The sequence below is a fragment of the Schistocerca serialis genome, chromosome 9 (assembly GCF_023864345.2).
Source record: "Schistocerca serialis cubense isolate TAMUIC-IGC-003099 chromosome 9, iqSchSeri2.2, whole genome shotgun sequence".
NCBI classification, from domain to species: domain Eukaryota; kingdom Metazoa; phylum Arthropoda; class Insecta; order Orthoptera; family Acrididae; genus Schistocerca; species Schistocerca serialis.
The window spans coordinates 101,543,623-101,556,845 of NC_064646.1; the positions used below are offsets into that span (position 1 = coordinate 101,543,623).

General features: G+C 37.6%; 1 protein-coding gene across 1 annotated transcript; it reads left to right on the top strand.

Annotated features, from left to right (window-relative positions):
• The first annotated feature begins 854 nt into the window (after positions 1 to 854).
• Positions 855 to 4,469, top strand: LOC126418961 (DNA repair endonuclease XPF). The gene has a single exon (XM_050086007.1). It carries the CDS (start codon positions 1,359 to 1,361, stop codon positions 4,002 to 4,004), a length of 2,646 nt encoding a protein of 881 aa, XP_049941964.1. The 5' UTR covers positions 855 to 1,358; the 3' UTR covers positions 4,005 to 4,469.
• Positions 4,470 to 13,223: the final 8,754 nt, after the last annotated feature.

Below are 13,223 nucleotides of genomic sequence, written 5' to 3' on the forward strand. Positions count from 1 at the left end.
CAAAAGATTCTGGTTTAATTCTAACCTCCTAGAATAAAGGTGGATCCACACTTGACGCATTGTCATCGTCATGTCAAAATATTCTCATCGGGAGTTCAAATGGTGGTATTTACACACCAAGTCAATGGAACTTCATCAGCATGTCACGTCACGTCAAGGTTTCTCAGGAAGAATATTTCTGCGGGCCGTAGTGTAACCTGCTTGTCAAGCAACTGTTACACTAACTAGACAGTGTGAACTAATAGGAAAGTATTCACCACTGACTGCTATTACGAAAACATCGTAATATGTACTGGAAGACAATAGTAAGTTAATATATTTTGTTTTAGCCATTGAAGGAATGCATTGCAAAATAAATGATACATATCTTGTTCAGTGTGCTTTACTCACGATTTTTCCAGCGGAATAGCGAAAAGAAAACTGGGAGAAAAGCTTATTCTGCATGCAGAAGTTTAAAATAAGAGTCATATAAAATTAATGACGAACAGCAGGTTGCAGAAATAAGTGTAAACATAGTTCAAGTACACTAAAACAGTCCATCTAGACATACTGTAGACAAATCATCAGCTTCTGTCGTGGTGATATTGGACACCTAAATCTTGAATTTCTCTTCGTAATTTTTATTTGTATCTCGCTTAAGATGTAAAAAACTGTTTTTTTAGACATACTGAAATATTTATAGAACTATGACTCCTCCACTTCCGGCTTCTTGTATAGAATCTCGATTGTTTAACATTTTTTTCTAACACAGACTCTCTCTGTTCCTCATCAATAAGTGAAACAGCAATCACTACACGCTACTTTAAATTTCTCCGCATTATGACGATCTACCGTCAACTACGAAATAACGCCTTGAAGTTCCGGCAAATGTCAACGCCACCTAGGAACAAGGTGGCGTTGTAAATGTGGATCAGCTTACTGGTGTGAAAAAAAGGACATAAACCAACGCCATACTCATAAACTCTGGAGGAGAAGCAGCATCTTTGAACACCGTAAAGTAGTAGTTGTTGGTAAACTGATTGTAATGTTTGGTGGTTTTTAGAGAAATATAGTGAGTTGGACTTCAATGGTATGGAGATTTATAGAAAACGAAATCTATTGTGAAGTTCGAAAAGAATTTTCTTCGTCTGTGAAAAGCCGCTCGTTGGTTTTTGTTTTATGTGTAATACTAACAGCACAAAGTCGTCGTGACATCCAGATATCAGTTCATTGCAGTTATGGCCAACAAGAAGCGGAAGAAGGCAACACTTACATTACGTACGTGATCTACACCAAATTGTGTGATTCATATGCTGCGTGCTGACGCATGACATGGAACTTTTATTTTCTTATCAGATATAAATTAAACAGCAAGAAAAATGCTCGAATATGAGAATCAGATGTTTCTGGATGTATTGCACCAGGATGGACTTATAATTACGGCTAAAGGTCTTGGTTTGGAAACTGTGTTCATTAGTTTGTTGAAAGTTTATTCTGACCCAGGAAATTTAGTTATAGTCCTTGGCACAATTACGAAAGAAGAAGAGTATTTTATTTCCGAACTAAAGGCCGATGGTGTGACGCCTATTCCGAAAATTATTACTACCGAATTTCAGGCAGCAGAAAGAGAGAGACTGTATTTGGAGGGTGGTGTCCTATTTGTGTCTCCACAGATATTGGTTGTGGATTTGCTAAAAGAACGGATCCCGATTGCGAACGTCACAGGTTTTCTGGTTTTCCGCGCACATAACATTTTAGAAACATGCCACGAGGCCTTTGCAGTTCGCCTCTATAGGCAAAAGAATAAAACTGGGTTCATAAAAGCTTTTTCAAACTCAGCACAGGCATTCACGGTCGGTTTTGCCCAAGTGGAACATATTATGAAGACGCTCTTTCTCTGTAACTTATACTTATGGCCACGATTTCAGTCAACAGTAAATACCAGTCTGACAAAGTATAAACTCGACGTCATAGAACTGCATGTTACTATGACACCAGCAATGCTTCAGATTCAGGCTGCAGTTTTAGATTTAATAAGTATTTCAATAAAAGAGTTAAAGAATGGAAATTCAAGCCTGGATCTAGATGAGCTTACAACAGAAAATGCAATAGCAAAATCTTTCCACAAAATTCTTCAGAATCAGCTTGATCCAGTGTGGAATCAGTTGAGTGGAAAAACAAAACAGTTGGTTGCTGATCTCAAAACCCTTAGGTATATTTTAGTTTCATTGACTCGTTGTGATTCAGTAACCTTTTATTCTATAATAAATACTATGAGGCGCACTGAATATGCACTCAAAAGTTCTGGTTGGTTGCTTCTTGATTCTGCTGAGACATTGTTCCTTGTTGCAAAACAGAGAGCACAGGCAATCGTAAAGAGCAAAGATGAGGACTCTTCGGAGAAGGATACAGTCGTTGATCCTGAACAAGTGCCCAAATGGCAGGTACTGTCAGAAATTTTGAAAGAAATCGACGAGAATATGAGAAAAGGCCCACGATCCTCACAGTCCGAGAAGATATTAATTTTGGTAAATGACAAACAAACCTGCGAACAACTGAAGCAGTACTTAGTTCTTGGTGGTAAGACTATGTTGCTCCATTTATATCAAAAAATTTTTAAGTGTAAAGTACCAAAGTTCACTGAAGCTGCACCGGAAGTTAAAGAAGAAAATGAAGAGGATGTGGAAATGAATATCAATACAAGTCAGGAGATTGGTGGAGATTCAGAGCCACGTGATTCCTACATGTTGTCTCAGAAAGTTAAAAGTGAAAGTGATGGCCCAGAATCAGATGAAGGTCAGTATGTGGAATTAGATGAAGCTTCCCAGTCATCAAATGAAAGTGAATATTACCCACCTGTAATAATGATTCAGCCATTCAAGAAAAATGGAGATCCTCTTTCCCTTGTAAAGACTTTAAAAGAACACAAACCAAAATTTGTAGTTATGTATGATGCTGACATGACTGCAATACGCCGTTTGGAGGTTTTCCATGCCACTTTTCCAGAAGTCAATGTTGTTGTGTATTTCGTTTTGTATGGATCATCAGTGGAAGAACAAGCTTATCTGACAACATTGCGACGGGAGAAGGAAGCATTTGAATATTTGATTAGAACTAAATCTACAATGGTTATTGCTGAAAATCAGAGTGGTTTGAGTGATGACAATCCTCACCTGGCACGGGACAGCTCCAAAGCTAATGAAACAGTCAATACAAGAAAGGGAGGAATATTAATGAAACAGGAAGAGAAAAAATCAAAGCCAACAGTCATAGTTGATATGAGGGAGTTCCGCAGTGACCTGCCTTCGCTCATCCACAAACGAGGTATTGAAATTGACCCTGTTACTTTGCATGTTGGGGATTACATTCTTTCTCCTGATATTTGTGTAGAGCGCAAAAGCATAAATGATCTGATTGGGTCTTTAAATTCTGGTAGACTATACAACCAAGCTCTTACGATGACACGCCACTACAAGAAACCAATGCTGTTGATAGAGTATGAATTGAATAAACCTTTTGCCATGCAAGGTCAGTATTATCTGAGTGACAGCATGTCGTCAAATGACGTATGTGCGCGGCTCCAATTGCTTACTCTGCACTTTCCAAAGCTGCGTATTGTTTGGTCTCAGAATGCTTATGCAACAGCTCAGCTGTTTGAGGAGCTTAAGCAAGGCCAACCTGAACCAAATTCAGAAACAGCAGTTGCAATTGGGGCTGAACTGGAACAAGAAATTGACTTGGACCGCTTTAATCCAGCAATTCATGATTTCATAGCTAAGTTGCCAGGTGTAAATTCAAAAAACATACGGAAGTTGCTTATTTATGGCAGATCACTGGACCATTTGCTTTCACTCTCAAAAGATGAGCTTCTAAAATTGGTGAATAACAGTGGAGAGGCAGAGAGCCTGTACAATGCATTGCACAAAAGTTACCAACCTTCAGAAGATTCAAAATCTACCAAAAGGGGAGGAAAGTCCTTCAGAGGTAGAGGAAGAGGCATTTCATTTAAAAAGAATAGAACTTGAGTACAATTTGTTTTTACTGTTCAAATTTATGTTTCTAAATTTTGTAAACGTGTTATTTCATATCATATGGTACGAATTTAACAAATGTTATGTCAGAAGAAATTATTATGTGTGCAGCAGTATTAATGAATTGGCTACACAGCTACTATGATGTTCATTAATTACAACTCACACAAGTATGACACAACAGTACTTTCTTTTTTAAATATTTTGTGAATTCCTTTGTTATTCTTCAGCAGAAAGAACTTTGTGACTCAAGTTTTGCGAGTTAGGGGACTGCACAATCTCACCATACAGGCCTAAGTATAGCAATCCATATACAAGTGATTTTGAGACACATGGAGTTTCCATTTATTGTAACATGCTCGTTTGTGCTCCATGTTGGATAAATGTGTAACAGGAGAAAGATTGCTACAAGGAATCTGTGTGCTGTTTTGTTTGTAAATAAAGACCTGTTTGTAAATATTGCAGTGATGGTTTCTGATTCTTAATACACACATAATGAATTATGTAGATAATTATGGATACACAGATATCTTCAAGTTGAGTCACACTGCTCATGTACAATGTGTGTGCATGTTCAGACCGGAGCTGCTGGTTGGACTGGAGATGGCAGTCAAGTGTGCATGAGGTGTGCTTGGTTGTATGAATGCTTTTTGGAAGAAGGCTTTAGCCAGAGACTTAACGTATAACAGCCTGTTCATTGTGTCTGTCTGCTACTCTGTGTGTCATCTTTATGGTGTGTAGCAATCTACTTTTTCCTAATATTGCTAAGAGGATAAAGAATTGGTGCAACCAGTTATGAAGTCTGTTTTTAATGGTCTTTTTTTCTGTGCATACTCATTTATCTAAATTATAACTTATCCCCATTTGTACTTGCTTTTATTTTTCTGAGAAGTTTGTTATAAAGTAACTCATATGTGGGAACTGTTGATCTGGGTCAAATGTAAGTTTGGGGTTTGCATATTATAGTTGTAGTGCTTTGTTCCATAGATCAAATTTGCGATAAATGTTATGATGTGGAACATGTTAACAGATCAGTGCTGGCCATTTATAGTTCTTCCTCTGTTTTTTCTTCCTTTTCTTTTTTTTTAATTGACAAATAGTCTCTATTCAAGAATTTCTCTAGGGTATAGAAACCTCTTTAATCTATATTTGACAACCTTCTGGAATCTGTCAGACATTTTATTTCTATGAGTAGAGTGACAAAGAGTTTTATAGCTGCATTTTTCACCTCTTTCTGTCTCAAAGATAGCTTCATTAAATGGTAATGCAGATAACTTTTATTTCTAGAGTTCTATGTGTGAATATCTGTGGTACTCTGACTTAGCTGGATTGTTGATAACAAATTCCGTAAGTGAATAAATGTGCTGTGACTGTACTGCTTACAGAGAGAGGTACCAACGAGATGGACATTTGTGAACTCCACACATAACTTAAACTAGCCTACTTTCTTTTGTGCAATGAGTACTTTTTGGCTAAGTGAGGAGTTAGCTTAGGATACTGTTCCACAGAACATCAATGAGTGAGTGAAAATATGTTAATTTACTGACTTGTGACTTCTATATTCCCAAAGTGGGCAATTATTCTTATGACAAAATTAGCCAAAACTAAATATTTTAGCAGGTCTGCTGTGTATATTTTCCAGTTTGAATTTTCATGAATACAGTTTTCTGTGCTGTTTAGCATTTTTTTCTTTTTTATATACACCAGGATGAAAACAGTACAAAATTGGGTGACCTGTGTTTTTTCAAAGTTTAAAGCTAGCCCATTTGTGCAAAACCATTTAGTAAGTTTTACTAAAATGTCTTTTACTATTTTCTCTGCTGATTCTCCTTTGTCCAGCTTCATAATAATACAAATAATAACCCCCCCCCCCCCATGAACCATGGACCTTGCTGTTGGTGGGGAGGCTTGCGTGCCTCAGCGATACAGATAGCCGTACCGTAGGTACAACCACAACGAAGGGGTATCTGTTGAGAGGCCAGACAAACGTGTGGTTCCTGAAGAGGGGCAGCAGCCTTTTCAGTAGTTGCAAAGGCAACAGTCTGGATGATTGACTGATCTGGCCTTGTAACAATAATCAAAACGGCCTTGCTGTGCTGGTACTGCAAACGGCTGAAAGCAAGGGGAAACTACGGCCGTAATTTTTACCGAGGGCATGCAGCTTTACTGTATGATTAAATGATGATGGCGTCCCATTGGGTAAACTATTCCGGAGGTAAAATAGTCCCCCATTGGGATCTCAGGACGGGGACTACTCAAGAGGATGTCATTATCAGCAGAAAGAAAACTGGCGTTCTACAGATCGGAGTGTGGAATGTCAGATCCCTTAATCGGACAGGTAGGTTAGAAAATTTAAAAAGGAAATGGATAGGTTAAAGTTAGATATAGTGGGAATTAGTGAAGTTCGCTTGCAGAACTAACAAGACTTCTGGTCAGGTAACTACAGGGTTATAAACACTAAGTCAAATGGGAGTAATGCAGGAGTAGGTTTAATAATGAATAGGAAAATAGGAATGCGGGTAAGCTACTACAAACAGCATAGTGAACGCATTATTGTGGCAAAGATAGATACAAAGCTGACACCTACTACAGTAGTACAATTTTATATGCCAACTAGCTCTGCAGATGACGAAGAAATTGAAGAAATGTATGATGAAATAAAAGAAATTATTCAGATAGTGAAGGGAGACGAAAATTTAATAGTCATGGGTGACTGGAATTAGAGTGTAGGAAAAGGGAGAGAAGGAAACGTAGTAGGTGAATATGGATTGGGGCTAAGAAATGAAAGAGGAAGCCGCCTGATAGAATTTTGCACAGAGCACAACTTAATCATAGCTAACACTTGGTTTAAGAATCATGATAGAAGGTTGTATACATGGAATAACCCTGGAGATACTAAAAGGTATCAGATAGATTATATAATGGTAAGACAGAGATTTAGGAACCAGGTTTTAAATTGTAAGACATTTCCAGGGACAGATGTGGACTCTGACCACAATCTATTGGTTATGAACTGTAGATTAAAACTGAAGTAACTGCAACAAGGTGGTAATTTAAGGAGATGCGACCTGGATAAACTGACTAAACCAGAGGTTGTACAGAGTTTCAGGGAGAACGTAAGGGAACAATTGATAGGAATGGGGGAAAGAAGTACAGTAGAAGAAGAATGGGTAGCTTTGACGGATGAAGTAGGAAGGCAGCAGAGGATCAAGTAGGTAAAAAGACGAGGGCTAGTAGAAATCCTTGGGTAACAGAAGAAATATTAAATTTAATTGATGAAAGGAGAAAATATAAAAATGCAGTAAATGAAGCAGGCAAAAAGGAATACAAACGTCTCAAAAATGAGATTGACAGGAAGTGCAAAATGGCTAAGCAGGGATGGCTAGAGGACAAATGTAAGGATGTAGGGGCTTATCTCACTAGGGGTAAGATAGATACTGCCCTCAGGAAAATTAAAGAGACCTTTGGAGGTAAGAGAACCACTTGTATGAACATCAAGAGCTCAGATGGAAACCCATTTCTAAGCAAAGAAGGGAAAGCAGAAAGGTGGAAGGAGTATATAGAGTGTCTATACAAGGGCAATGTACTTGAGGACAGTATTATGGAAATGGAAGAGGATGTAGATGAAGATGAAATGGGAGATACGATAAGGAGTGAAGAGTTTGACAGAGCACTGAAAGACCTGAGTCGAAACAAGGCCCACGGAGTAGACAACATTCCATTGGAACTACCAACGGCCTTGGGAGAGCCAGTCCTGACAAAACTCTACCATCTGGTGAGCAAGATGTATGAAACAGGCGAAATACCCTCAGACTTCAGGAAGAATATAATAATTCCAATCCCAAAGAAAGCAGGTGTTGACAGATGTGAAAATTACCGAACAATCAGTTTAATAATCCACAGCTGCAAAATACTAACACGAATTCCTTACAGACGAATGGAAAAACTAGTAGAAGCCGACCTCGAGGAAGATCAGTTTGGATTCCGTAGAAATGTTGGAACACGTGAGGCAATACTGACCTTACGACTTATCTTAGAAGAAAGACTAAGGAAAGGCAAACCTACGTTTCTAGCATTTGTAGACTTAGAGAAAGCTTTTGACAATGTTGACTGGAATACTCTCTTTCAAATTCTAAAGATGGCAGGGGTAAAATACAGGAAGCAAAAGGCTATTTACAGTTTGTACAGAAACCAGATGGCAGTTATAAGAGTCGAGGACATGAAAGGGAAGCAGTGGTTGGGAAGGGAGTAAGACAGGGTTGTAGCCTCTCCCCGATGTTATTCAATCTGTATATTGAGCAAGCAGTAAAGGAAACAAAAGAAAAATTTGGAGTAGGTATTAAAATCCATGGAGAAGAAATAAAAACTGTGAGGTTCGTCGATGACATTGTAATTCTGTCAGAGACAGCAAAGGACGTGGAAGAGCAGTTGAACGGAATGGACAGTGTCTTGAAAGGAGGATATTAGATGAACATCAACAAAAGCAAAACGAGGATAATGTAATTAGTCAAATTAAGTCGGGTGATGCTGAGGGAATTAGATTAGAAAATGAGGCACTTAAAGTAGTAAAGGAGTTTTGCTATTTGGGGAGCAAAATAACTGATGATGGTCGAAGTAGAGAGGATACAAAATGTACACTGGCAATGGCAAGGAAAGCGTTTCTGAAGAAGAGGAATTTGTTAAAATCGAGTATGGATTTAAGTGTCAGGAAGTCATTTCTGAAAGTATTTATATGGAGTGTAGCCATGTATGGAAGTGAAACATGGACGGTAAATAGTTTGGACAAGAAGAGAATAGAAGCTTTCGAAATGTGGTGCTACAGAAGAATGCTGAAGATTAGATGGGTAGATCACATAACTAATGAGGAAGTATTGAATAGGATTGGGGAGAAGAGAAGTTTGTGGCACAACTTGACCAGAAGATGGGATCGGTTGGTAGGACATGTTCTGAGGCATCAAGTGTCACCAATTTAGTATTGGAGGGCAGCGTGGAGGGTAAAAATTGTAGGGGGAGACCAAGAGATGAATACACTAAGCAAATTCAGAAGGATGTAGGTTGCAGTAGGTACTGGGAGATGAAGAAGCTTGCACAGGATAGAGTAGCATGGAGAGCTGCATCAAACCAGTCTCAGGACTGAAGACCACAACAACAATAATAATAATAATAATAATAATAATAATCTGCAAACAGGACTATTACTGTCACCTGATTTAAAAAATTACAGATTGTTAACATAAAGCAAGAACAATAGTGGGCGAGTGATTAGTATGAAGGTGACAAAGTACATGTGTTATGCATTCTGCACTGCTCTCTCTTTGCAGCAGGATTTTAATGAGCAAATTTTGCCTCTGGGTGCTTATTTGCTTTGCAAACGAATTTACAAGCATTTGGCCTCTGTACTCTTACCGAATGGCTCATCATTGAGCTCATCATTGATACAGATAAATAGGATGTACATAATCATGTTTAGAGCATTATGAAATTTATTATGAAGGGATTATTCTATAGCCAGTTGCTGAGTTGTTTTGTGACTGTTTACCGATTCCTGTAATTAACCTCACATTCCTGCTTTAATGTAATTGATGTGTCATCTACTGATATGATAGTTTTATGAGCTTCCACATTTGAGCTTAAGTCATTAATGTACAAAAGTAACAGAAGTTGTGCTATTACTGATCCTTGACTTGGGTTATGCTCTGGTAATTCTTCAGATATGTCAATCATTAAAATGAGTCTGCAATCACAGTTGCATTAGATAATGCAGTATCCACCATGATAGCTTTTATTCTATGAAATTTACAATTTTGTGTGTTTCTGCTTCAAGCTGTCTTCAGAATCTGTCATATAAAAAGACAACAATGAGAAGTAGTTATCCTACAAAGCATAAACTGGTAATATATTTACATAAAAGCAACTCACACCATATAAAGAGGACATTGCTGCAGAGTATCTTGTCAAAAATTTCCAGTGTACAGAAATCCCATGGACTACTATTGTTACAGTGTTGTAGCATAGGGTGCCATGAGCACAAGAATTTATAGCCGTTAGTTTATGTTACTGCAGAAACATTACCGTAAACAGCATCAAAAAGTATTAGTGTTATGCATACATTAAGTTTCTATAAAATAATTAAAATACATAACTGTAATGAAATGTGCTATGAACTAGTGTGACAGTGGAAGTATTGTAACATGTGGCACATAATTATAAAAACAAACGTAAGTTCTTATATAGGATGTATGTAAAAGCAAAATTTGCATAAAATAAGTATGAAGACTTTATTATTACAATAGTAGCTTTTTTTGCCCATAACTTCAGTTGAATATGCCTGTGTCACTTATATTTCACATACATTTAGCCAAGTTCATACATATTTGTACACATATTTCTTTTATATTCGTCTGAATTCTGAGGAAACTTATAATACTCCCAATAACCGATGGCCGTTTCAAGAAAAAGTACTGTTGCTGGGAATGGCCTAATTCTCCACTGATTAAACATATGTGGCTGTAGAGAGGATGTTAAGTGTAGTTGTGGTATTGAGCCTAGTGGCATGATCTTTAGTCCTGACACATGCTAGCAAAATTATCATTTTGCTGCAGTGCTCATTCTCATAATGCGGTTGATGCAGTGAACAACGCAGATAAGAGATAATGTGTGTTTCATACATGTAAAATATTCCAAGTCAAGTTATTACAGGGGAGAAATATTAACAGATCATATTCGAACAATTCTACATGCCACTCCTTCTCATCGTCACCTCTATCCGTAGCGGTAGTAGGAGTACCTTACTCTCCGATACTTTTATACAAATAACAGGTCATGTACAGTATGTACCAAACCTGGTTGTAATTCTTTCTGGCTTTCTTGAGTTAAGCTTTTGTGTCGTGTGTTTTCACCTCAAACCCTCAGTCATAGGGGTGTCTTGCTGTCACAGTAAATTTTTCCAGAGAACAAATTATAAATGTGCAAAATTTGGTAGAAATTCCTTCAAGTGTTACAGAGAAATGCAGGTATGTTACTGCCTTTGTACCCCCTCCCTCCCCCTCCCCCAAGCCCCAAACTCTAGGGGTGAAATGTCATTGTGACTGTCAATAATAAATGCAGTCATCTTGAAAACTGTGGATGCGATACAAAATTTGTTGTTGTCAAGTGTTTCTACATGTCACACCTTCGCACTGCTAGGAGTAGTTGGAGTATATCAGCCCACAATATCTTTATACAGGTAATGAGTCATGTATATACAAAATTTGACTGAAATTGCTCCAGATGTTTCTGAGTTTAGCTTCTATGTTACCTCCTTCCCACCCTCACCCCTATGGATTTATTTGGTTCTTACCCCCACAGAAACCTTCTCGTGTACATGCACAACTTACCAAAGTTTCATCGCAATTGACTGAATGGTACAGGAATGCATAGAAGACAAATGTACAAACAAGTATTAATTTTTATGTACTAGATATGGCAAGGGTGTTAGGTAAAATGAAAATGGAGTGTTGGACATTGGTATCATTGCCATTTTGTGGCTGTTGTGTTCACTTGGGATTTTGTCCCTGCTATTGTGGCCAGGTAAGCCACGGCTTGTGGGTTATGTGCACCCACTGTGAATGTTGTGCTATGTTGGAGTTGATGCTTACATGTCTTACAGTGGGTCTTGTCACCCACAGGGCATGACTTATGCAATCAACAGCACCCCAAGTGAAAACAGTGGCCAGGAGATGGTGAGTACCAATTTCTAACACTCCATTTTAATTAACACCCTTGCTGTATGTTCAAATAATAAAGTCATCATTGTGTTACATCATCCCTATTTTATGCAGATTTAGCTTTTACATACTTTTGAAGAACTTGTACTTTTTTTTTATAATTGTATGTCATAGATTAAAGTGCTTCCACTGTCACACTAGTACATAGTACATTTTATTATGTTTATAGATTTTTATTATTTTATAGAAAATTAGTGCATGCATAATACTAATACTGTTTGATGCTATATTAAATAACACACTGATGTCATACAGTGGCTGTGACTTCTTGTACTTAAGGCAGCCTGTGCCACCAAACAGCAGCACTAGGCCATAGTACTCTTTTACACTGGAAATTTTTGACAAGATACTGTGTATTTATGTCCTCTGGATATTGTATGACTTACTTTTACATACATGTATGAAACATTTTGTGCTCTGTGAGATTGTGTTTTCTTTTTATCTGACAGATTCTAGAAATGACTTAAAGCTGAAAATATAAAATTGTGAACTTTATTCAATAAAAACTACTAGGTCAGAATATATTATCTTGTTCAGAAATATTTTTAAGGTTGACATTAATGTGCTTGATGCTTACTGCTTATTAAATTGGAGAAGAAAGGAAGGGAATAAATATCTCTAAATAGGGGACACTGGAACAAGGTAGTAGAAAGAATTTAGTTGAAAACTGAAAAAAGCAACAGGCTTCTGAAAGTAGCATTTGGGGAGTCCTACTTACAATATACCGGTACTGACGCACTGTTGTTCAGGTACAAGATACAAATGCAGAAGGTGTTGAAAAAGTTACCAGGTCCACTGCATTGTGTTTTTGTGGTGTGTATTCTCCAATGATGTTCTGGAAGTATCTGTGTCCATTAAACTTACAGCAAGTTTATACCAGTCATTTCAGTGCCAAAATGTGCATATATCATACATAAGCAAGTTAATGACTGGGATGCTTTAAGTTGTTTCATGTCTTAATTATATAATTTTTAGTGACGACATTGGAACATATTTTCCCTCTGGCTTGAATGGACAGTAGAGGATCAGAGATCAAGATACACTATTTAATTTTGTCACAACCTCTTGAAAGTACATTGCTGTGACAGAGCAGAGGGATAGGGGTGAAGGAATTCTGAGGTGGCATTTATATTTTATAACCTGCCACTCAGCCTAAACTCAAAAAATTTCTTTTATAACCTCAGGCTTGTTCTACATAATGATTTCTTTCCATGTGCATTCTTAATATTTCACTGTTTACCTGGCTGTGCATCCAGTCAGCTGAAGTTACTTACTTGCTCAGGATGTTTCATGTTTGAGTCATGACCAGAAATAAACCCTGTCCCACCATCAATTTTTGTTTGTCTCCATTTGTCTTCAAGAACTATATTAAGAGGAAAGTCCACCACTCAGATGCATCTGATTGCTAGGTGGCACATACAGCAGCTCAGAAAATTGCAATAGCTCT